The sequence below is a fragment of the Microchirus variegatus genome, assembly GCF_963457635.1.
Source record: "Microchirus variegatus genome assembly, chromosome: 9".
NCBI lineage: Eukaryota > Metazoa > Chordata > Actinopteri > Pleuronectiformes > Soleidae > Microchirus > Microchirus variegatus.
In genome coordinates, this window is record NC_139810.1 from 22966098 (window position 1) to 22993053 (window position 26956).

A 26956-nucleotide genomic window follows, 5' to 3' on the forward strand; every position below is an offset into this window, starting at 1 on the left:
CTCGCAATGCCTGGGGAGGAAAGTGCACTTTCCACATACATCTGTGCGTGTGTGTACAATTAATGTGTTTGGTGTTCGTTTTTGTATTTAACTATAGGAAGTCCCTTGAGATAGAAACCTCACCGTTTACGGTTCTGGCCGAATAATACACAACACGTAAATAAACTGTTTCAGTGGGAGTCGTTCACACTTTGTCAAAAAAAACTGTCAAACATCCGTACGGTCGGAGACGCTGCACGATCAGTCGATGTGTCAATACATTGATGGAAAAGAAGGTAAAGACGCGCGTGCATGCGTGCGTGCGTGCGTGCGTGCGTGCGTGCGTGCGTGCGTGCGCATACAGTGCTTAACACATTTATTAGGCCACCACCAAAAGCCACAGTTGCTCTAAATTAAAAGCATTGGTAATTATCAAAATCATTGTTTATGTCTCAGTAACGGTAAATACACCAGCATGTAGAAGCTTTTTAACCAAAATTATATTTTTAATGGTAAAATATAATTATAATTGTTAATCCATGAATTTTATACATACATAAAATGATTTAATTATGGTAAATTGACATAAACGCGTGCACACATCCTGAACACAGAAATCTTACAAACCTCCAGACATACAATATAAACCCTTGCAATGGACTTCCTCACAGTGTATGTTTGGCTGTGTATGAAGAGTAATAATGCTAAGAAAGTCTTCTGTTCAGTGAGACTTGCACCTCCCTCCGTTTAATCACTCATGCGACACCGTTCCTGCCCTCCATTCCGTGCTTCATCCGTCCATTTCTTCTCCCCTCCACCTCCCTTGTGTTTGTCCTCCTCCTCATCTCCTCCCTCCAGTTCACGTCGTCCTACCACTGTTTCATAAATGACCCCTCCTTTCTCAATCAGTCTTTAGCCACTGCGGCGCCTCATTTTTCTTGTGCTCACTCTTGCTCTTAGCTCTGCACAGCAAACTCAGCAGGGTGGCAGACCATTATCCTCAATCACGGGCTCTAAATCAGAACATTTTTACACCATCTATTGTGTTCTGCTCTTCACCTAGTCTCTCGCTCTCCAAGACCCCCCCCCGACCCATCTCCCTTCATGGTATGAGGACTTGTTACCAACGCCTCTCTTAACACAGCAGCGGCTGTTAACCCCTTTTAGTAAGGATGATGTTCTACTACGTGTGTGTGTGTGTGTGTGTGTGTGTGTGTGTGTGTGTGTGTGTGTGTGTGTGTGTGTGTGTGTGTGTGTGTGTGTGTGTGTGTGTGTGTGTGTGTGTGTGTGTGTGTTCTTGTACCTGCAACCAACAAAGTGAGGTCATTTTTACGGAGTGAGGACATTTTGGCCGGTCCTCACTTTGTTTTTATTGAAATCACTTCCTTAGGTTGCTATAACATGCTATACTCAATTTGTCAAAAATTTTAATTTTGGACGACTTTTTCTCAAATTTTAGACCATGATTTTTTTTTCAAATTTGGACCACATTTTTTTTTTAAATTTTGGGTAAAAAAATTTTTTTTAATTTTGGGTAAAAAAAATTTTTAAAATTTTGGGTAAAATTTTTTTTTCAAATTTTGGGTAAAATTTTTTTTTCAAATTTTGGAAGACATATTATAGTATGACGTTTTTGTCAAATGTTGGACCAAAAATTTAAAAAATAAAATGAAATCGAAAAAGTTTTCCAGCCCTTTTTGCTCTGGGGCTCCACCTGCAGACATTTTATGGTACTGCAACCAGTAGTTCTTTGTAGATGTCATTCATGAAGTAGATATTTGTAATTGTGTTGATTTATAAAGTGGAAATGCTGGTCCTCAGTATGCAGCAAGTACAAGAATGTGTGTGTGTGTGTGTGTGTGTGTGCGCGCGCGCGCTTGTGTGTTTGTTGCTTCAAACTGAGCACACAAACATTACCAATGCGCCGCACATGAAACACTGAGATACCTTTTTGGTCCCAGCAGGGAGCTTCTTTCAAATGTCAATCCCACCATTGGGGATGCTCCCATGCGCTCACTTTCTCTCTCTCTCTCCCTTGCTCTCTCTCTCTCTCTCTCACACACACACACACACACACACAATTATAGCACATGCATTAATCAGAACTTGCAGCACTGTAACGGAGCCACTAAGAAACCAGTTCTAATCGGTCTCACACTTTTGAGGACACTGTGGAGAGGAGGACTGGTGCGGCTGATACACAAAGGGGACATTGCTATTTAAACAGAACATTCTGCATAGCAAGACAAAGATGATGTGGTGCCCTCCACACCAGCTCCTTCTCCAAACAGGCTGTTCAAGTTCTGCGGTCCAACGAACGGATATAGGAAGTCGTTCCTGTCACATGCCATATCGCTCTACAATAGCCATGTAAACCCATAATACTTTTTGTCTCTTGTACACCCCACCGTTTAATCTATGCACTTTACAGCTCGGCGTTTTACAGCTCACAGTTTACTACATATTTATTATTCATTACACTCCTCATCCCTACGTTATGCACATACAATTTCCTTCTATTTTTATTCTTTGTATATTGTGTACTTGCTGCTGCTGCTACACTCTAAATTCCCAGTTTGCGATTAATAAAATACATCTATTCTATTCTAGTTCTTTATACCAGTAAAATTCACTTCTCGTACTTTTGGTGCGGGGATGTTATTCGTCATACTCCAACCAAAACTGTCTCGGGGTGCTTTCTTGCCTAGCTTGTTGTTCCGAAACCGGTTGTGTTTATCCCTTAGATCGGTTCCAATGGGCTTCACAGCAATCGCACGCCATTCTGTGACAATTCATATATATATATATATATATATAGCGTTGCGTTGAGGACATGTCGTGTCTTGACTGCAGTGTGAAAATGAATCGGACTAATGTGAAGTGCAATATCGTGCACACGGATCACGTCCTGGGTGACATGAGATCTAAGCACAGATATACTGAGAAACACAGAGAGTCACATGAAGCTGACAGGGTTAGTCGTGTTTATATTTAACTTGTGTGTTTGTATTTAAGTTACAACTCAAGACTTTAAGCTGTTGACTGACTGTAAATCAGGGGTTCTCAAAGTTTTGATACCTGAGGGCCAATTTAGGAACCCAACATTGGACTGAGGGCCGCCAAAGGAAAAAAAAACAGAAAGAAATTCCATTTGTAATCAACAAGTTTAGTAGCTCCTGGATTAAAACTATCAACCGTAATTCATTGCGGGCTGCCAGAAATGTTTCTGCGGGCCGCCATTGGCCCGCGGGCCGCACTTTGAGAACAAATGCTGTTAATCATCAAGATCAGAACTAATGACTTCACAGTTCACTGTAACCATTGGAGAGCATCAGCAAAGAACATGCATGTAGGCGCTAATCATTTGAAATCATTTGGCATAATGCTTCTCTCCCAACAGAGACATAGACGAAAATAAAATATCTAAAAACAGCATGTTTACATGTCAGGTCCTCAGAAACAGCACAGCAACGACTCAGGTCACGTGGCACCATGAAGAGTCTTTGCCGTTATCATCAGTTTTACATAAAACGGCTATAAAACTAAAGATTTACACCTGTATGCACATGTATACTCTTTCACATTTTCTCAATCTGTTCTTCTATAACATTGTAGAGTCATGCCAACATACTGCTTCTGTGTGGTTCTTGTCGGTGTGCGGGCATTTAACTTGAGATGGCACCGCAGACAGATGGTATTGTGAATGTGTGTGGACACACATAAGGCAGGTGGATAATCTTTTTTTTTTTTTTTTTTTTTTTCATATGCGTTATGTAAGCTGCTTCCATGGGAATGAATGAGCTCATCATTTGATACATCGCTGAGTTATGCTGAGCCAATAAAGCAGCCAGAGCCTAAAATTACTGCTCCAGAAGCAAAAGCAGCTGCTGTCGCCGTGACAGTGTCATGGATCGCGAGCGATGGATTAATTCCGTTCTCGTTGCGCGGGATGGTGACAGTTTCTGAGCAGAACAGTTCAAGATAAAGCAAAAAACAATCACTTTCAGTGTCAAGAGAGAATCTGTTGGCAGTGCTAGAACAAGTGACGATCCCTCTGTGTTTGTGTTTGCTGGTTACATGCACAAGAAAAACCACATTTATACTTTTACATTGATGGCTGCATCTCAATCTGATGTGTTAAAAATGTCATTTTACTGTATGTTTTAATGCATTTTGACCGAGTGCTACATAATAATAACAAGGAACACACCTGTACCCGTGGAAAATTTATAAATCACACATTTAATACGTATACATATTTATTTCCCCAAGGCCATAAGTATTTGATTCACAAAGACCATATAGTGAAATGGAAAATGAGTTTGCCAAGTTAATTAGATTGCAATGTATGATGCATCTGTGTGTACTGTGCCCATCAGTGCATGTACTTCCATGCATTTGTGTTAATAATTAGATTACATTGGCCTCTGAGATGGCACCATTTGTTACGATTCGTAAACACGGGCCAAATTAAAATTCTGCTTAAGAGCCTGCCGAGAAAATTAGCATCGAGAGAAAGGGAGGGACGCGCACTGTTCTCAGCCCTGTTTCCTATTCTCGGCCACACCTGAACGCTTTCTGCACGTCCACAACTTTCTCCTCATCTCCTGCCACACCATTGTTCGTGGAAGGTTCAAAGTGCTGCGCGACAGGAGGGGGAATATGTTTCAATTCCAGGTTCTTAAGAGAATGGACTAACTTCATTGCTGCACTGTGGAAAATGTGTTTCTACACTCATTTTGTGTTGATCAACCGAGAAGCTTGTCTCCTCTTATACATTAAAGTCCCTCTCTGTTTTATAACCCTTGAGATCAGCAGAGTAAAAGGAGAGAGGTTTAGAAGAGGAGGAAAAATGCATTGCATTTGCACAGTTTGTGTGCTTGTTCAAAAGATATACATCTCATTACGGTCTTTCTGTAAAACAACAGCTTTACAAAAAAACTTCTAATTGAAACAGTATTTTCTACTAACTGGACTTTTTTTTTAGCTGTTAAGGACAGTGTTGCTCAAATAATTTAAAGGTTTTCAATGATTGACAAAAAAAAGTGTTCTAAATTGGGAAAGCATCATGATTAAAACATAATATTCCACAGTCATAGTTAAGGAGCAGACTGTGGATTGTCCTATCCCTCAGCTCGGCGTCTCTGAATGACTGAATAAGTGAGTGACCACAATTGGAAAGTATTTTTTTGCAGCAGCAGTTTCTGTTCATGATGTGACATGAATAAATAATGATAGGAAGAAAAAAAAAAAGGGGGGGGGGGTTAAGGAACAATGGGAACTAGCGCATCAGACTGTAGATTTGAGAGGAAAAAGCAAATAGTGTGGGCATCCACACAGATGAAAACACACCTCGCTAGAAATCATCCAAATCACTCAGATACATTCATTCAGGCTGCACCAAAAAAAGCACAAGCAGCCTCAACCTCATCAAATACTCCAAATACATTTTTTTGATTACATTCCCTCCTCCTTTCAGCTGCACTGTGCAACTGGCTCCCATTCAATTTAACAAAATGACACTTCATCAATAGTCAATAAGGATGTAACACCCCCTCCCTCCTTTCACCACCTAAACATTAACCACGGATCCACCCAGCCCAGCACTGGTCTTCCTCACTGATGTGAGTCTCAGGCCCATTAACCCTGCCGCTGGTTCTCAATCACTGGCCTCCGAGCAGTTCTAATACAGCACCGACAAGGAAATCATATCCCCCACGCCACCGTCCCCCCCATTCTGCAACATCATACTGGATATTAGCACATGTGACAGAGTGGGGGCCCGGTGACACATGGTGTGTCCTGCCATATTAACGACTCTGCCGTTATTGTCGCTGCCACCTCACAGAAGACGGTTTGTACTAATTTGTGCTGCAGGTGTGATATTAGTACGGTGAATTGGATATAAATTGTTAATATGCTCAGATGTATTAACAAAGCATTACCACTCAGCCGTTAACCCATGGCAACGTGTGCAATGAAGCCCCCCCCATGCTTTAAAGCCACGTTAACCGCTGACTGGATGTGACTTTTTGCAAGCCCTCGGGGAATGTTCACATCCTCTTTGTCGTCTGTTTCAGCCTCGCACTCGCTCGCTTCTGAAGTTAAAAAACCTGCCCAGTGCCCTTTGTCCTCCATACAGCAGTTTCTAGGATGTATTGTTGTCTCGGCCTCTTCTTTCTTTCTTTCTGTTCCTCTTTCTTCCTCCCATCCGTGTCATTCTGGTGAATGTATATAGAGACAAAACAATGATTGGGCTCAGTCCAAATAGCCACCACCACCACCACCGCCTTTGTGAGTCTGCACTGAGAGGAGATCTATAGCACGGCAGCCATGTTGATAAGGATTTCATTCTGTCTGAGTTCTCTTCCTGTCAAAAGAATAAGGACGCACTATCGTAAATGTCAAGCTCTGCGTATTTCACTTGAACAGGTTGCTGTGTGCTTGTGTATGCACTGGTTTGTGTGTGTGAGTTATGGTTGTTATGTATATCACCGTATTGTAGAGGTGTCGTTTCATAGATCCAGATAAATGGTGCGCTATCACCCTGTTTACTCTCTGTGAAGGACCAGACAGTCTCATATGTTACAGCACCAGTCAACACGCAGCTGCTGTCATATACCAACCTGCTTTAGTCTGAGAAAGATAAGCACTTTAGTAACAAAAATGTCATTTGGATTTTTTTTTTTTTTCGGCATTAAAGTTTTTTGATGTTTTAAATCAGGAGTTAAAGGTCAAGTGTGTGAGAATTTGAATTTTAGGGCTGCAACTCATGATTATTTTCATAATCGATTAATCGAGTGCTTGCCGCTCCATAAAATACAGAAAAATGTCGATCCATGTTTCCAAAACTTGGAAATGATGATGTTCTCAAATGACTGATTCATTTCTGTGTTATATGGATCAAAGTCACCAGAAAATAGTCACAAATAAGAAGCTGAAAAATCAGGGAAACTTGTTTAACACCGAGCGTATCGCAGACGACTGTTTCTGAAAGCTGAGAAGTTGCACATCAAAGCCAACGTGTGGGTATTACGGTAATTCCACTCACGCTGTTGCAGGAAGCCAGCTAAAGAGAGTTGGAAAAACACCTGTGCATGCAGTAGTTTCCAACGTTTGGCATGTTTTTGGTCATTGAGACAAAAATGTTACTTTAAATATGTTTTATACTGGTATACAAAATCTAGTGTTCATGTACAACTTTTAATATCTAACAGATGTGTTAGATATTGAAAGATATTCTGGAAAAATGGGCAACTCATTTTCGGGACATTTTATGGTTAAAATAGGCAACAAAAAAAAAGGCCAGACAGACATTTTGAGACTTAATCGGCCTAGTAAATATCCTTTCCATGTTAGTGCATGTGGGCCCTATGCTGATGGATAGTGTTGAGCTCTCTGTAGCCTGGTGGCACATTCTTATTTTGGTCAAAAGAGACAACAAAGAAGACTGTAATCATTGCTGAAGATGATCGTGGTCCACTGGTTTCCTCACATGTACAACCATGTGCTCAAAGAATAAAATAATTTACGAAATCCACTACTAAAATGGAATGTCAGACTGACATGGACCCTTATTTTTAGTATGAATGGTACCACAGGCAGGAGAATAAAGAATTATTCTAAGTTGTTTTTATTTTAAAGTGAATATACACTTACAAACATACTCATGCGTAGGCAGTATATTCAACTGGTAAATGTTACTCCCTGGTAAAATAATTCACATTATGTGGCACTGAAGGCACAGAAATATAACAAAATCATACAGTGAATTTCTAGCCGTTGAAGACAGTGATGCATGGATGGTTAGTTTACCTGGGAAAAATGAAGATCGGACAGATGAGTTTTTTTCTTTTTAGAATAGGAAAAGACTCAGAGCTGCAATGAAGTGGTTAGATACAGATCTGCAAATCATTGGGAACAGCGATAGAGATTCAGTGATACACAGATGTGTTTGTGGGGAGAAAAACAAATGCCCGGCAGCATCTGTACTCCTCGTGTAAACATGGATCACAAAGTATTTTAAGTTTTTTTTTTTATTAATTGCTGGTTTGCATCCCTTTGTCAAAAGCAGAAAATATGCATTAATTAATGTGAAATATGCAGGCATCCGCAGGCATTGTGTAGATAGAACAAAAATTACAAATGCACTTGTAATTTTGATCTATGCTCTTTAAAAAAAAAAAAAAGAAAAAAAGATAATATGGGACTCACATTCTCTAATTCTAACTAATTCTATATTTCTAATTTTAGAATGTTTATACACAAGCACTGTTAGTTGTTTCTGTGTTTCTGTTTTTGTTTGCACACACACACACATTTCCCTTCAGGGGATGACTATTGTATTTGGAATGGAGTGTGTTTGAACTTAAGAGCTGCAGGCTCTATCAGACCCACTACTGAAAAAACGCGACAGCTCCAATGACTTTGCCCATTGTCATGTACAGTTCTTTTGTTTACACGCTGATGCATTCATCATGTGTTTATCAGTCGTTTACTGATGTTTTGCACAACAAGTGAATGGTAATATTGAAGCAGATTCCTATGTTGGAACATAATTACTTTAATAAAGATGATGAGGCTTAATTCAGAGGTCATTGGCCATTGAACACAGACGGGGATCTGATGAGCTTTGTGATCGCTGTGCTCGGCTAATCTCTTCTTTAAGCCTTGCTTGCATTTTGTGTCAGCACTTTCTCTCACACAGAATTCATCAGGACAGAGCATTACATACTTCCAATCATCTCCTCTCTCGCCTCTCTGTCTCTCATCCCATCCATCACTACCAAATGAAAGGGAAACCCTGGTGTTTGTGGAATCTGCTGGTAGCAAAGCCAGAGGTGAAAAGATAAGAGGAGAAGGGGATGGGAGATGAAGGCAGACAGAAGAGGAGCGGGGGAAGAAGAGAAAAGACGCAGCCTGTTATGACTGTAAATGCTGTTAAAGGAGAGGAGAGTTTGTTTTTGGAGGGATGATTAATCTCTGTTGTGACTCTGTGGGAAGGAAAGTGAAGAACCACCATAGTTGAGCTATTAGTACACAGCAGGATAAACTTAAGCTGTGAGACGGTTTTAAAGCCACATTGAAAACATTGTGCTGAAGAACCACTTGTCATTGCTCTTGTCAGTTTTATTGAAGAAAAAAATGCCACGGTTGTCGGGTGACGATATACAGTTTAGGGCTGCAATGATTCATAGATGAATCAATTATTACTTGATTACTAAATTTGTTATTTTAGAAATCAATGAATCACTTTGAGTGCTCTTTTAATATAAATGTGAATATGTTCTAGTTTCTTTGCTCTGCATAACGAAGAAATCTTACGGAATAAAAACTTCCAAAAAAAGGAATATTTATCTTAATTTTGAGGATTGGGAAACGTAGATTACAGAGACATAATTACATATAGCAAAATCGTCCCTCAAGTTATATTGTAAAAGCTTTTATTTTTATTTTTTATTAAGTCCGTCAGTGTTTATGCTATTTCCACTGCTCCAAAAGCGAGTGCCTTTGATTATTCGGTGTTTCCTTCGTGTCCTTCCTAAAATTGTCTCATTAAAGCCGTCCTCAAAGAAAGACAAAAGAAAGCAAACTCATAGGTCACCTGTGTAGCTGCTCATTATGGTGCACAACATGTAGCAGCTAATAATCACAGGGGGGAGGACAGGTGACACAGTCTAAAGAACAACAGGGTGGACATTATTGTAACATGACAATACAAATGTGTTTGAATCCAAAACCATGATCTTTTCAAAAACCCATGCATGTAATGTGATTTGGAAAATGGCTGACCAGCCAAAATGGCATCTTCAGTTAAAAGACAAATGGAGCCAAAGTGTGATACTAGAAGATATAAAGATACAGATATAAGATATACAACTGTATGATGGTGATGATGATGATGATGATGATGGCCTCCTCCCTTTCTGAACATGTTAACATCATTAACATTCATTAACTTGGACAAAGCAAACATGACCCCATCTGACGGCAGTAACAGTTACACACAGGTGTTTATTTTACTTAATGTATGCATGTTCACACAGCTCTGCTCGTTGCACCCGTTAGGGGACATCAAATTACACCATGATCATTCTTGTTAGAGTCTAGAGGTCTAATTAGTCAGGATACTTGAAAACACCCATGTGGCTGCACAAGACCTTTAAAGGCCACAGTGGAATGACTTTCTAGCACACCAGCGCAACATTCAGTACCAACCTGAGCAGACAAACACCTGTGTTCATCTCGCACACTTTCTCACACAGTCACAGTGAACAAAACACTTTGTGGTTTGTTAGAGGAAATCACTCATAAAGGCCACATTATACTTCTCCGACTGCGTATGCGTTATCCGTCTGCGTCACCACGTAGACCACTCGAGCCTTTATACTTCTGCGTCGTGGTGACGGATAGGCGCTGCAATTTCCCGCCCGATCAGTAGGGGTCGCTGCGCAAGGTTGTTGTGCTTTTGGCTACAGTGAGCAATGGCGTCCGAGGGAGAAAGACTGTTGTTGTTGAAACAGCGGCCGTTTCTCACTTTTCTGTGTCCCGCAACGCAGTTTTAAGATAATTTGAGGCGAGAAATTGGTCATTTAGAGTCTAAACATGTGCTGTGTGTGTTAAGATATGACGTATTTATAGTTCGGCAGCGACGAAGTCGGCGGGGATCAGCTCCGCCCTCTGTAGCGCTTGGCGCTCACTGTGAGCCGGCACAGAGCAGCTTAGCTCGGCATGTCCTGAGAACCAATTGCAGCTCTTGCCGTCTCCGTTGTCCCTTGACGGAGTGACGGACACTTAAAAAATATTCCGTGCACCCGGAGACGACGCAGAGGCTCTTCGACAGGTTCTGCGTCGACGCAGAGGACTCTGCGTAGCTACGCAGAGCACTTTACGCAGGAGTATAAATTGGGCTTTAGTTGTTGCAGCAAACGTGTATGATTCAATTTAGACCTTGAACCCTGTGTCAGTTTCATTTTGAAAAGAAAATGTTGCACTAATATATATATATATATTGTATGATTGCATAACACTTATTTATATGATACAATGTTTTCTTAGAAACGTATATATTCCATCCCAGTAATAGTATAGTCTGCATAAACTCTACAAAACACAAAGCTCTCTCACAGAGATGTGTTTCCATGTAAGTAAGTAAAGTAAACTTTATTTCTATAGCACCTTTCACAGAAAAAAAAATCACAAAGTGCTTTACAATAAAAGTGCAGAGTCAGCATAACAATACCATTTAAGTAACATAACATGTCGTATCATAAATACAATACAAATCAAAAAATAGTAGAACCAAGGCATTCAGTCAAGCTTGTCTAAATAAAAGTGTCTTTTTTAAAGATGTTGTGAGTCAGAGTCAGATGTTGCACATTGTTTACACATTTAAAGGCAAAACCTACTACACAAAAAAATTCCTGACGGAGATTTGTTACAATTTGAAGTTGCACCTAATTGAAATTCTACTACAGCAATTTGTTAATTCATGTATCAAGGAGACGTTTCCTGATTAATTATAGGACTTCACATGGCCTAGTAATTGCATTTTACAAGTTGAGCTCATGTCAAAGGGAAATTCCCTCTGTGTGCAGTATCTTTGCACCATTCTTTGCACCGCAAGAGAATGATGGAGAACACCTGTCGATGGAGAGACGGGTAAAAAAAACAAAAAACGTTGGGATGTTGAGAACCAATAAAATTAGAGAGTATATGAAAAGCAGATGTAGATCAAGTGACATGATCATTTACAAAGGCAAGAAAGAAAAGGGCTAGAATAGAATGAATCATAGTCACCTTCCTGGTTGACACATCGCACAGCCCACATAATCTCAAAATCAATGGCATTAGGAAGCCGTCATGCATTGATGCACTAATTGTGTGCTAAATGTACACGTCTGTATGGCGATGCTTTAAAAGTGCACATACACAAATGCTAGGAGGGAACACACCAGTAGTCCGAGAGGAGACCTAGTTTGTTTTTCTGTCGCAGATGAAAAAATGCAAGAATTTCTATTAATCTGAACCAAAATAAGCTTAAAACACTCAGTGAGGGATTGAGTGATTTGTGCTTTAATGCAGCCCACAGAGTATTTACAGTGGTGTTCTGCAAGGATTAGTCGTCTGAGAGGATTAGTGAAGCTGCGTTACTGCTGTTTTATTTAACTGACAACAGCAAAAGACTAAAAATAAAAGCCTCTTAACCACATTTAGGCAACATGAGAGGCCACGTCGGACATTAAGACAAACATGTTTGTGTTCTCTCTTTTTTTTCTTCTTTTTTTTTTTTGGAGCCCGGGCTGTACACAAACACACAAACACTTTCCCACACACTTAATTTACTCTCTACTAAATCTATAATCTCTGTCATCTGCTGAAAGTTGTCCTGTGCAGCATATGGAAACAGTGTCATATTAGTGAAGGCGATGATGTTGGTGAGAGAGAGAGTGCAGCATATGCAGATACTGGCAGAATCAACAGAGAGGGAAAATTACCATGAGAGGAGAGGATTAATGAAAAAGGACAGAGAAAAGGAGTGAGACAGTGAAAGAGAGAGAGAGTGAGAGATCTGCAGAGGAAGCACAATACCACTCTCTGTCTGTCCATTTCTCTCTCTCTTTCTCCGCTCACTCTAATACACTGTTTCCTTGTATCAGCATTGATCACAGTACATCAGTAAAGAGCATCCCATCTATCAACACATGGCTCTGGAGCTTCTGTTATGAATACTAAAGATGCTCTCCTCTCCAAAATGTGCACGCACATCTACATGTCTTTACCATGTTCGTGACCGGGCATAATGTCCCCACAAGGAAAAATGTCCCCACAATAAAGGTGTTTTGCCAGGGGGTGGTCCACACAAGCATAGAAAGACAAGAGAACACACACACACACACACACACAGTTATGCAAAGTGTTGATTAAAATGATTAGAAAGCAGGCCACACCATGTTAATGCTGGAGACCAGAGTCTGCTGCACATTTGTATCATAGCAATCAACCACTAGGACCAACTTTACCATCTAGCCTTCTTTTTTTTTGTGGCTCTGGTTTGTCCAGGTTTAACCTTTCCTATTAGAAAAGTTTCTTCAAAATATGTCGTTATAAAAACAGCGATGCTGGTCACGACCTTGTATGTGTCCAAATGTAAACTGCCATTGTGATCTGGCAACCAAAGAGTCTAGTGTCAGTGTCCATCAACATTTTTGGATAGACTTGTGATTGGTGGCTGAAAGCAGTAAAAAAAAAAAAGGGGGGGGGGTTCAAAGTCAAAATGCATTTTTAGTATTGATATAAAGTACAAATAATAGTGCGGACATGACTAAATAGACCGTTTTTCCTTTCTTTTTGTTCAAAAAAACGAGACTATAAAGTAGTCAATCGTGACCTCAAAATTGAATTTGGAGGACACCCCTAGTGAGGAGTCTGTAATGTGATGATTGACAAAGGATACATTTGGACCACAATGAAAGTACAATTCAAAATATAACAGGATGTCGTCTGAGGACTTTGACAGGTGGTCCATTATCTCTGCATGGACCTAATGGAAACACGACTGAAGGTCTGCTTTTAATGGATCGCTTAAGAAAATGACAGTATCAGTATATTCAGCTACAGTTTTTGTGCCCACACTTATTCTACCTTATGTCCGGCAACGAGAAGGGGCAGGCAACATTCAGGAACCTGAGATGTGTAACTAAACAGGCCGCAGGTAATTAATGTTTTTGCTGGGTTTTAATACTCGGTATCAAAGCATTATTCAAATGATTGATACACACTGGAATGAAAACAATGGATCCCTGCCAAGCGTCTCTGAAACATCTAAATGGCCCAAAAGGTATAACAATCCAGTCGTTTGTTTTCTTTCCAAACATCTGGTCAGTTGCAGAATCTCCAGAGAGCGTGGATCATATACAGTGTACATGGAGAATGAAAGGCGAGGGGAAACGGGGGCAAATGGAGCCCAGGGGAGGCAGAGCTGAATACTTTGAAATGCTGAGAGTATACAAAAAGATTCAGGGAGTTGTGGTTTTTAATATGTTGTTGTTGTTTAAAATTCTTAACTGTACAAATAACAACATCTCAGTGTTTACAGTATGTAAGTTAACTCCAGTTCTGTGAAGCAGTGTTTCCCAGTTTTTTTGATGACAACCCAAAGTGACCAATGCACAATTTTATATATATTTTTTTATTTATTTATTTTAATTAAAAACACATTGTATTGTATTTTTCCGTACTGTGGACTAGGTCTGAACAATTTTTCAAATTGCAGGAGGTGCAATAATTTGTTATTTGTTGTAATTCTAGATTAATTATTGTCTTGACCTCTGCACATCTTTTTCTACAGACTGAAAGGAAGATCTTTGTTAGATCTGCACAAATGTCACACAGTAATTATTTTAGATGTGATTTTTGAATGAAAATGAGAATAATGATGTTAAAATTACCATTCCATCTGATATTGCGAATCATTTCGCAAGCACAGTTCCTGTCAAAATAATTGCAATACGATCAAAATCGTTTAGCCCTTTAGGACTGATGTGCACGATCGTGTTGAATGTTTTGTATATTTTGAGTTTACTCTGCTTTTATTGTCATGCCAACAAAGACACATTTTACTCACTGAAAGATATTTCCCCTATGGGAACAATAAAGTTTCAACCAAAACCATTAAAACCACTCACCAGTTTTAATGGTGTGGCTGATCTTTGTGAGTATAATCCCACATTGTGACAAGAGCAAATTTGTGCATAATATGGTTCTGGCTGTTTTCACTGCTATGTCTGCAGCACCTATCATTCTGAATCATAAAAGCGGCCATTTACAAGAGATATATGTTTGACAAGTAAATCACAACGTTCTATGCATTATGCTTTTTTTAATAAATCTTGAGTTAAAGGCTTGAAAAAATTAGCAACCCACAATATATCCAGCATCTCATCTGTGGGCCCCAAGCCAGTCTCTGGGAAGGTCTGCTGTAAACAAAAACTGTTTCAAAACTTATTTATTTCATATTCTCGGATCATTTATCTGAGACTAAGATGGAGTGGGAGGAGGAGATGATGTCTGCCAGTGTGCACAAAATTTGGCGGAAATAAAACTGAGCGGATTTATAGCGCAAGGTAAATGTGTCTGCCAATGCACGGCCAAAGCAAAAACACCCTTACCCTTGTAGCCATCTGATTACCTCAGGAAGTGTTGGAACAACAGGAGTGGAGTGTGTTTTTAAAATCTGAATCTGATCAGCAACCACATTCATTGAAAGTTGTTAGCTGTCACAAGTCTATTGCCACTATAATTATTTAAAGGTGAAGTAAGTAGTTTATAGTGCCATCTAGAGGAGAGGCTGAAATTTACAACAAAGAACTGCTCCTCTGCTCACCCCCTCCCTTCCCTGAGCGCTACGGTATCCTCAGCCGGTCAAATGTCGTCCTCGTCGTCTTTCTCCGTGTCAGCAGATGAGGTTCGTGAGGCGAGGGAGAGGGCGAGCTACCGCTGCCGTAGCAGACAAAGCGGAGAGAGAGGAGGCGGGACTAAGTAAAGCGACGATTGATTTGTTCTCTCACGTTTGTCCTTACAGGCTCCGGTAGAAACATGACGTCTCGCTGCTAACAGTGGCTATGCAACCGCGGCCCGCGACCATGTTATTTTACATGACTTTTTTGAAACACTACGAAAATGAAACAAAAACTATTATACAGCGACTAGACAATGCAGGAGCACATAATATGTATAAAAAAGTGGATTTTGGGTTATATAAACCCATAAATACTACACATTGTACCTTTAAATGATTGCTTTGTTTGCATATATTATGTGACTCCTTTTTGGGAGCTTAAATCTGCTTGTAATGAACGGTCTAAGGCAAGGAAGTAGAATTAGGACAACACTATGGGTACACTGCATTGGGGTTTTTTTCTGAGACCATGAGATTAACCAACAACCTTCGAGTCCCAAAGTGAGCTACTCCGGTCATCCTTGACTCTAATGAAAGGAAAGAGTATGTATTAGTTCTACATATTTCAGCACATCTCCACTCACTTGCCAAGTGTTTACTTGAAAGGGCGATTCCTATCTCAGTGATTTTCATGTAAATAAAGCCAGGAAAAAAAAAAATTGCCGACACAAAATTGGAAATTCAAATGCATGTATCCGTAAGACTGTTTTCCTATGAATACCAAAGTGAAAATTGTACAAACACGAGAACGAAACCACTGCGCCACCCACCAGGCAAATACCTCTGGAGGACAAATTGGAAATTGAATCATAAACTATAAAGAGCCAAGGTTGAGTTCAGCTGTGGTAGACGAGAGAAACTAGATGGAGGTGGAGAGGACAAAAGAAAGAACGGCTACATTAAATAAAAGTTCACTCTTTCTCTCTTGGCCCTGCAGAAATTCCTGCTGTGCTACTTGATTGAAATTTCCTGCTTTAATAGCTGTGAAATAAAGGAAAAGTTGGGAAAAAGGAGGAAAGAATGGAAATGAAACAGAGCAAAAGAGAGGAATATCAGCACTAGCGGGAACAACGGAGGAGGGAAGGGGGAGACTTTGGAATCGCCACAAAACAGATGAATATCATGAAAGTGAATTTTATGACTTGTAAAAACTGTAATCAAGGATAATGTGTCATTACCATTGTAATAACATCACCCTGTAGCCTTCTTGACACTACGGGTAATCCACACCACTGCTGTCACGGTCATAGCTCTATACATAGAGGCTTATCCAAAGGCAGAATGTCAATAGATGCTTCAGTTTTAGCGTAGAAAACCATAAAGATGTACCAGGCTGGGTCAATGCTGGGTTGGCTGGTGAGCTAACAGGTAACGATTAGGACTAATGAAAGCAATGAGAGGGGCCCATTGAGGTAATCTCACTGTGCAGACAGAGGAAACTCTCCATTTACAACAATTAGTGCAACTACATAATCAGTGACCACAGCACCCAGACACAAACTGTAAACTTTTTTTTTTTCTTTTACCTTGAGGAATCAACTGTTTGTCTCTGCTTTCTCATATCATGATGTTTTTCGATAAAAGCACTAGTTTTTGTCCTTACACTAAAATATTTGTCCCCCAAGACACAGTGCATTAGCCATTGAAAAGTGTTTTATTTTGAAACACTTTTATCCACATTAGTGTTCTTGCTCCGCAGATGGCAACGCTGCTCTATCCATGAAAAGGAAACACACATTTCCATTCCATTTTTATATTTAAAAACAATTATAGCTGCACAACATTCACCGCCATTAGAAGTCACACAACATTATCTTAGCAGTAGACTGCAAAAGGCCAGATTGTTTGCTGCCAGTTAACAGATACACGCCTGGCACCTTAATAAGTGAATACATCATGGTTTAAACATGTGCGTTACCAAGGACACACTGATTGGTGAAGGTGAGTATATGCAAATTAAGTCCATTGGAATTTGTCAACAGCGCCAAACGAAGTAGAGCAAGGGTGAAAAAAGAACGTGAGAGAGAGAGAGCCAGGGGCGATACAACTCCAACAACGATGAACAAATTGCTACAGGGCAAATTCCCTCTTTAGTGGAGATTAGTATAGAAACGTTTCGATGTGTTTGTGATACGCAGCTACATTTCCCAAATGAGCTTAATGACAACGTTCACACAAGTCACGAGAAGCTTTGCCTGAAAACAAAGCTGAAAACTGCCTTTTTTTTTTGTATCCTGTTTTTTTTTTACATTCCCTGCTGTGACATATCTGTCGCATTGTTGTGAATTACTGTAAAAATATGCTTTGCATATAACTATGTACTTTTTAAACAAACCATGGCAGAAGGGGCGCTTTGGTTTTGCTTTTCACATGGCTGTTTTGCCATTTATCGCCTAGTTATGTTGTTGTTATTACCTCCGCCAAAGGAGGTTATGTTTTTGCCCCGAGTTTGTTTGTCTGTCTGTCTGTTAGTTAGCAACATAACTCAAAAAGTCACAGACAGATTTTGGATGACATTTTCAGGAAATGTCCACAATGGGACCACAAACAAGTCATTTCGGGCGTGATCCGTAGACGCTGTCACTGGTAACTACACTGAGCTGCCTTGGCGGATGTCTGCACTCTCCGAGTGCTTTTCTAGTTTTGTATATTTGACATAGAAAGTAGTAAATGTTGTGAAACATGAGTGGTACACTATAAAAATGGGATTAAAGTAGTAAATGATAAATCTTGCAGCATCCTTGTCCTGTCCTCAAGACTTGCCACTCTGTTACTTTCAATCCATCCATCGTCTACCTCTATATCCTCAGCATGGGGGGTGGTGGGGGGGGGGCTGTTTTTAAAGCAAAAAAAACTAATTGTTCCCCATAGTTGATATAACCTAAATCTAGTTTTGCAATCTGTCCGGTATCCCCATGGTTTTTATAGTTGTCATTTTTCCAGTTTTGTGAAAAGATGAATAAATATGGGGGAAAAAACATTAATTACACATGAACTCCCGGCTCTTGCATGAAAGTCAGACATGCGATATAGCCCATAAACCCTTGGCGTTCAATGTAAATCATGAGGTTTTACACTGAACTCCTGCACGTAATGATATGAAAATAATATCTTGATCGTTTGAAAAACTCTCCTTTCTTTCTCTCACATGCATGCACACCAACAGCCTCCTTCCATTTACTGACCAGTGGACTCAAAGCAGTAGGGAATGCTGTTTTGTTTCTCATGATGAAAAATTTCACATTCATAACTTTCAGCTTGAATTTTTCACTAGCCATATGGAGTCGTGTTGTGCACCAAGCATAGAGTGCAGCTTTACTGCGGTGCAGCCTCTAAGGAGGGCCGACAGCCTGTCTCCACACATCACATTAGAGAGCCTCTTTGAGTGTGTGTGCATGCATGTAGGTGTGTGTACATGCGATTGTGTGTGTTTCCGTGTGCCTTCACTGCAGGGCCTGTCTGTGTGCCTGACTGAATCCACATGTCTCTCCGAGATTGTGTGAGAGCAGTTGAGCGCATGCATCTCAGCCTCCATATATGTCCCCGTCCTTGCTTCTCTATTTCCGCCTCTTGGCCAGCACAACACCGTTCAGATTTAGTTAAGTTCTTAGTAGCCACTAATCAGCGGCAATGCATTGAGATTGCACCATATAGACTGAAAATCAATGAGTCGACAGTGTGTGGTGAAGTGATCAACATAATCGCTGTTCCGCTTAACTTCAAAATCCAAGCCAAGCTCTTTTTTTTCCAAGACTATTGGCAAAGCTGCAGAGACACTTCACCAAGGCCCAGACTTTGCCTGCAAATGAGATCTCTTCATTGCTTTGGATCTGCAGTCCACTTAGAGTGTTGGTGCTCTGTGGTCTGGGTATAAAGCAAATCATTTTCACACAGTTCTGGAGTGATGCATATCGTAAAGCATGTGAATGAGTGGTGGTGGGGGGGGGGGGCAGGGGAATGGATGGTTTAACAGATGGCGAGGCACCGGCGGCAAAGTAGAGGCAGTTTTTTTTTTCCTGCTCTGGCCTAAGAGATAAAAATCTGTTGAATAAAAGGTGAACAGAAGTGAGGAAGCCCCGCACACATGTTCACATTCACATGCATGCACACATGCTGAGACTTTCATGCTACTCCGCTTCCCTTCTTCAACATTACTCCTCACCACAGTTGTCAGCATATGCTGCTGAAAGCACCACATTTGCTCACACACAAACAAACATATTAGGGTTAAGTGATAAAGAAAATCGCTTTCTTTTTTTGTAAGACTCGCACATGTGTCACAAATATAATCACCCCCGTGCAGTAAAACTAAAACATGATTGATTTTTCAGGACTTCTTGTGCATATTTAAAAAAAAAAAAGGTTTCTCGTGAAGCCCGTTCTCTTTAGTCTCAGCACAGATGGAGCATTCAAGCCTGAACGCTGAATCATTTGCTCCTGCTGTTTGTTTTTCTTGACATGATCTCATGCTGATATCTGCAGACAGCTCGTTGGATAGCATCAGCTGAAGTACAATGCTTTACACGGTGCAGGTGACTCGAACGGCTGCACCTCTTGTAAAGAAATAACAAAACTGAGCTCAGGTCAGTGTCTTTTTCCAGTCCGTTGCAATAGATGTCATTAACTTCATATCCATATAAACGCATGGTCTGTATATCACTTATAAACCACCTAAACACTGGTCACCAGGACTAAGGGTTTTCTTGTCTTAAAGGTCCCATATCATACCCTATTTCTCCAAGTTAACCTAGTTCCCTGGTGTCCTAATGAACATGTCTGTGACATGCTTTGGTCAAAATACCTTAAGGATGAAGCACCACAGCAGTTCAATCACCCTGCCAAAACAGTAGTTAGCATTTGGAAAAGTGATAATTTGCAGGCTCTAGCAGACACATTGCCGTCATATATAACATGTATCCACTGGACAGATAAATCCTCTGAGGCTGGAAGTTTGTGTAGAACTCTGTGCTGCACTGTGGAGCCAAGAATAGAACTTTCCGCGGACTTCCTGGTTTTCGGATACCGTTGCCCTCGCCAGCACTGTTATGTGTACAGACAAAGCGGAGCTCTGCCACGAGATAACAAATCTAGGAATTTTGTGCATTGTGACGTCCCAAGGAGCAAGGAAGTCAACATTGTGTTTTATCTCCTGAACTTAGACTGAGGAGGACCACAAAAACATGAGTGAGTCATCTTTTTTCACACTTTGCCAACTGGTAGGGCCTCCAGAGTCCCAAATATAAGTATTAAAATGATTAAAAAGATGATAATACATAATAATTTTGCATAATACGGGACCTTTAATAGAAGTTTTGTAATGCACAATCACACGCCAGTTTCACCCTGCCAACACCGTCACCAGCAGCACCTACAGTATATGCACTCATCCTATAGTATCTTATTTGACTCCAGATGTAAAAGGCATTTTTCCCATTTATTCACTCCTACGTGGCTTAGATTAGGTTACATTTCTATTTAAAAATGATAATTGTGTCAATGAAAATGACATTTGTACAAAACAGTGCATTTGTATGTAAATGTTACTGTTAAAAAAATGAAAAACAGGACCATTGGGCCCCCCTGGAAATCTTCACATTATCAAATCAAAGTCTGGGTTGAACCCCTGATCTTCCATTTGAAAGACCTACTCTACCTACTGATCCACTTGCACTCATCAGTTTGTCATGCAACCCAACTTAAGAAGCTTTCTACCAAGTAACTTATATATACAGTATATATATATAGTAATACATCATGATGTACACAGACATATCACACAATATCCAAAAAAGTTCACATTTCCCGAAGCTAAAACACATACTCATTATCTTTGGTTTAACCTACAATATTGATCAAGTTAAATTGTGACAGAGTAAAAGGCTTCACCTCCTCAGCCCACTAACAATACAATCAGATTTCTACCTAAGTGTGTGTGTGTGTGTGTGCGTGCGTGCGTGCGTGTGTGCAAGAGAGAGAGAGAGAGAGAGAGAGAGACCATCAACCTTGAAGTGACCTAAGCGATTGTATTCAGTAATTATCTGATTACTCGTCTGTTTTTCTCCACTCAGACAGCCTGCAACTGGATAACGCTCTAACTCCCTGATTACAACTTACTCTGCAATCAATGACCCATTAACAGGGCCACACGGTTGCTAAACATGTCCACCCTTAGCCACCCACACACACACACACACACACACACACACACACACACACACACACACACGCTCTTCCACACCTATCTTTCTTGGGACCCATCATTGATAGTCACAGCTGAATAACCATGTCTTTGTGCTAAAACAGCCACTTAAACTCATTGGCTTTAATGTTGGTTGCCACCAAGGTGTTGGCCCCATACTGATCGTGGACACCCAATGCTAAGACTCCACCAATGTTGCAAAATAAGCTCCCGGACACGCAAGACTGTCACCAAAAAAGCACTAACATGGTCATTAGAGTCACAGCTTCAGTGTTGCTCACTGTCTCTGAAAACTGTGTTTGACTTAAGTGCCTTTCCAATTACCCCATGGTGGTCATACTCACTGGTGGATTTTTTTTTATTATTTATTTTTACACTAATAGCAGTGGATATTTGCTGTGTCACCAAAGACCGTACATCCTAAGTAATGTCAATGCTCAAACATACCATAAAAAGAGCATAGTAAAGTGGGTCCAATAAGCTCGTATTTGCATATTAGTTCAGAAAGAATGTAATTTTTAAGAAAGAAACTATCTAAAAAAAAAAAAAAGGGATCTTTTGACTTTGCTATCATCTCCCTCACGTGATGGTTTCCCTTGCTTTGTGCAGACCTCAGCACTTCACTGAGAGCCGAGTGATGTGCCACAATGAGACAGCCCCCCCCCCCCTTTTTTTTTTTTTTTTGCCTCTCTCCGTATCTTTTCAGCATCCTTCCATTTATGAAAATGTTTGCCCTTGCCTTGTCAAGAGCCTCTTTGTGAGAGGAGGAGATAATGTGTGACGGAGTCAATCTCGCACTCACAAACACACACACACAGATACACAAAGATACAGCTGTGATTTACTGTACATATACACAAACTCAAATCATAACTCGTTTGAAAACTGCATCATCCAAATGTTGATATCATCCGGTTCAAGGCAAAAAATAAAAAAGCCGTTCAAATGCAGATACCATGCAAACGACCACATTTAGTTGTAGAAAACTAAAAAATGTAATTGAATGTGACACTTAACAAAGAAAGATATGTGCCTTGAGAGTAAGACAGTCCCAATGGTGGTTATTTTATTGTTATATTACTTTTTATTTATTTGAGAACCTTCACATTCACTTTTAAGTGTCGTTAGTAGTAGGTGCAGTAATATTGAGAATTATTTTATTTTTAAAAATCCTTCTTTCTTTACAAAATGTGCTGTCCATTCGAAGTTATGATTCATTTTATATCACTATTCTTTTTCTTTTTAAATGGGAGTAGCAATAAGTATCCAAATATACAAATTATTGTTTCGGTGTGTTTATAGTTGACGAAAAATGTTATTAAAAATGATTTCAGATTGCCTATAGCAGGGCAATCTGGGTAATCCTCCAGTATTTTGGCCATTGTTCTTACCTTCTAATTACAGGTTAATACCAAGTAACACATTTCTGTTACCATATATTTACTGGGTAAATAGCTAGTAATTGGGGGCTGTAGCTACCTGCTTATAACCCAATAATACACTAAAATTCACCATATAGAAACCATTTAAATACTCAGTATTTTTGTTTACACTGATTGGTCTGTATCCAGTATTTAACAAGCTTAGTAGCTTCTGGATTATTATAACTATCAACTGTAATTCACTGCGGGTCGCCAGAAATGTTTCTACGGGCCGCCATTGGCCCCCAGGGCCTTTGAGAACCAATGGCCTATAGGTTGTGCTGAAAGAAAGGATATAAGACGCTCTATGTTGCACATTCTTATAGCCTCTGTATATGTGTGGTGACGGATCATGATAGATTTAGAAGTCGGGCACTGAGCACTGGTGACGCAACACACACAGAAACAAAAATGACAGAAAAGGCATCTGGTTCAGCCAAAGGTCAGCTGGTTCACGCTACTATCTCCACATGAAAGCAAACGTCAGGGCTTAATATTTGTAAGCCATCCCCGGTGATCATATGTATTCAATTCCCAAACGTTTTGGTTTTATCCTAAGGTCTTTCTTGCCATTGGCGATGACTTATTTTTGCTATTTATATATGCATGTGTAATTTTTAAGTCGCACACAGTTAAAGCCCCAGAAGTCTTTATTAAGTTCAAGCAAGCCTTGAATAACACACAAGCATCGTTACCTAATGTTTCAAACCTATGTTGCAATAATGATCTGCAGCTTTTCGTAACCAAAACGTCCAGATCTAGAGGAGGACTGTGCCGCACCAGGTGCCATTTAGGGCAATCGCAATCAACACTTGGAAGCTCTGTTTTCTTTAATCAATAGCAGATTGATTTTATGCACCCCGTACTGACATGATATGGTTGAACAAAAGATATGAAATATCCGTGTGTAACCTAATGACACCTCTCCTGGCTCCATGTCCCGGGACAGATTCGCACCAAACTCATTTGCTAGACCCCCCCCCCCCCCCCCACAAAAATAACAGCTATTGTTTAGAATCAAGACCAGACCTCGGGGAAAGTTTCACCTATCTTCACTGCACCAATTACTGTCTTGCTATAAGGAGAGAGAAAGAGAAAAAAAAACACTTGAGTTTGTTTGTACTTCTTCTTAAATCAAGCAGAATTGTCCTGGGTGGGGAAGGAAGCCCAAGCAGCAGCAAAATACTGTCAGCATGTGCATGTTTTTAGCACAGTGGTAGTAATGTTTCAGCTTGTATTTGGGACCACTTGGATGTTTTTTTTTTTTTTTTTTTTTTTTTAATCAAATGAAAAAGGAAACATGGTGGGAGAGTATGCTAAATAATGGAAGGCTGGAGAGTCAGACTAGATCCAGGGTGACAGGAGGACCGGCTCTCTATTTGCTTCTGTGTTCTACACTCGCTGTATTTATGTTTTCTAGTTCTTTAGATAGATAGATAGATAGATAGATAGATAGATAGATAGATAGATAGATAGATAGATAGATAGATAGATAGATAGATAGATAGATAGATAGATAGATAGATAGATAGATAGATAGATAGATAGATAGATGGATAGATGGATAGATAGATAGATCTAAGTGGGTCAGAAACAATATTCACACTACATTGCAGTTTAGTTCAAAGGAACACATTTTCATGTCCCCACCTCATGTTGGTTAATATGTGAACAGCTGGTCTGAAATAGCTCTCGTGTGCAGGGAGCAGGTATACACGGTGCTCTCCAAGCTTTTCTCCCCGAGACGGGGCAAACTTCAGTGTCGCACACAGGTGATCATTGTTAACCAGAGAGCCAAAGACATCCAACTGTCGATGAGAAATGAACTGTAAAGCAGTAAGAGGCCTCTGGGCTCAATCAAGGTAGTCACTCTACCACATAAGGCTCACTGCTCGCCATCTGAGCTGTGAAGTACAGGCATTTGCCACCCTGATGGGACAGCAAGGACGAGAAAGTCTCAGAAGACCCTTTTTCTGTTCCTCAAATTCCTTTTTTTGTGTGTGTGTGTTCTTCTTGCCAACCTGTGGTCTCATATTTCACTGTGAATCCAGAACTCTGTATTCCCCCGGGGGTAGCACATGGCCTATTCACTTCAGCTTCACAACATGTAAAAAGGAAACATTGGCTGCAGAGGAAATCTTTGATAGGATCCAGTAGCGTGAATACACACATATACACATAATGGATATGAACACATACATCTACCTACCTATGTGGCTCCTGTGTGCGTGTGTCAGGGATGCCAGACAGAGGGACAGCAGTAGACTCCACACACCTACTCCACAAATGCAAGGACCCCGTTCCCGCATTCTGCCGGAAAAAAAAGACACAAAAAACACAGCAGATATAACGTTTACTATCCTCTGAATTAGATTTCTGTTGTCGGATGATGTTGGAGGTTCTACATTCAGCAGTGTCAGTCGTGTCGGCCCATCCAACACTTTGGCACGGACTGAAATATTTCACCATCTACAGGACAGATCACTGTGACATTTTGTTCAGACATTCATTGCCCCCTGAGGATTATTTTGGGTGACTTTGATCCGCACATTTTTCTTCAAGTAGAAGGTCAACGTCTTTATTCTCTCATGAAATATCTCAACATCTTCATGTTCGGAATGGAAAGCTAAACTTTATCCAGGATTGCACGGTCCCAGACGAGGAGAACCACTGCACTCGAGTAAATCTCTCACTTTTCTTTGCATTAAAAACTTGACTTCACCAGTGTTTAGAGATAACGCAGCAGCAGGTAAACACATTGAACTGTGGTTTATTAGCTTTACATGATACCTGCAGCTTGTTTTAGGAGTGTGAGACAGCGTATTGAGGCAGGAAAACAAGAATGTATGGTTTTACTGGAGTGTGTAATTGCCAATTAATGGTAAATGTATATATTTTTTTAAAATATTTCCACAGAAGTGAATCTGAAAAAGTCTCCTCTGTGCTCCGTGTTTGATATGCAGGAGCATGACGTCACAGAATCATGTGCTCGTCGTGTGGTTGCTGTTTGAAAACAGATGAATGCACTGCACTGACACACACACACATAAACTCCAGACAACTTTCTAAGACAACTATAAATCATATAGACACAACAGACATCCACAGACCCCTTCCAGTGCAATTTTCTGTGTTGCCAAAGAAAAATATATTTGCACAGGCAAAATTATTGTTTGCTGCAAACACAGTCAAACAGAAGTGGAGATGATGAGAGACACACAGAGGAAGAAGAAGTGACAACAAGGAGGAATAAACAAAAAGGGACGGCAGGATGTACAGACAAAGACATGGAGGATTATCAGGGGCTTGTAAATTTGGGGACAGTTGCATTTAATTCTCTGTTCTGGCAGCCGAAAGGAAAACAACATCCGTCCAGAGATTAACTGCTGTGTATTTTTGAAAGCTATAAATGATGATGGTATATGCTGAGCGAATGGTATTGCGGTCCAGACCAAAGCAGCACAAAGCCTTTACTGTCTACCCACAACTGACATTTGTCTGTTCTGGACACATACAGACAAACAAGCAAGGCAATAACCCCCGCAATAAAAACAAGAATTAAAACTTTCGAATAAAAATCAAAGCAAGAGTTATGTTTTATTAGCATTAAGCGAAACACTTTTAATAATGGATGGATTTCATTTTCTTGTAGCGTCTCCTTCTCTGTGTCTAAGCGTTTCGTTGTCCAAATTGCACTGATGCACAGGAAAGTATTTGATTAAAGCAATTTGCATTCTGAGCACTAAGTACCTCAAAAACCTCCACCAGAGGCGAACTGCATTCTCCCTCGACTGGATAGACTGTGTTTTATTATTATCGGATCAATACTTTAGGCTGTGATATCTGTACGATTATCAGGCACAAAAGAGGGTTTTTCCGAATAGGAGCACCTGAGAT

General features: G+C 40.3%; 1 protein-coding gene across 1 annotated transcript in view; it reads right to left on the reverse strand.

Moving 5' to 3' along the window:
* LOC310932211 (chemokine-like protein TAFA-2) overlaps positions 1 to 25368 on the reverse strand; it is a gene marked incomplete at both ends in the record, with an annotated part of 152091 nt that extends 126723 nt beyond the window's left edge. The window contains one exon of the mRNA XM_083895503.1: positions 25269 to 25368. Within this exon, the coding sequence (XP_083751629.1) occupies positions 25269 to 25368 (100 nt within the window). The remainder of the gene's footprint in view (positions 1 to 25268) is intronic.
* Between the last annotated feature and the right edge of the window lie 1588 nt (positions 25369 to 26956).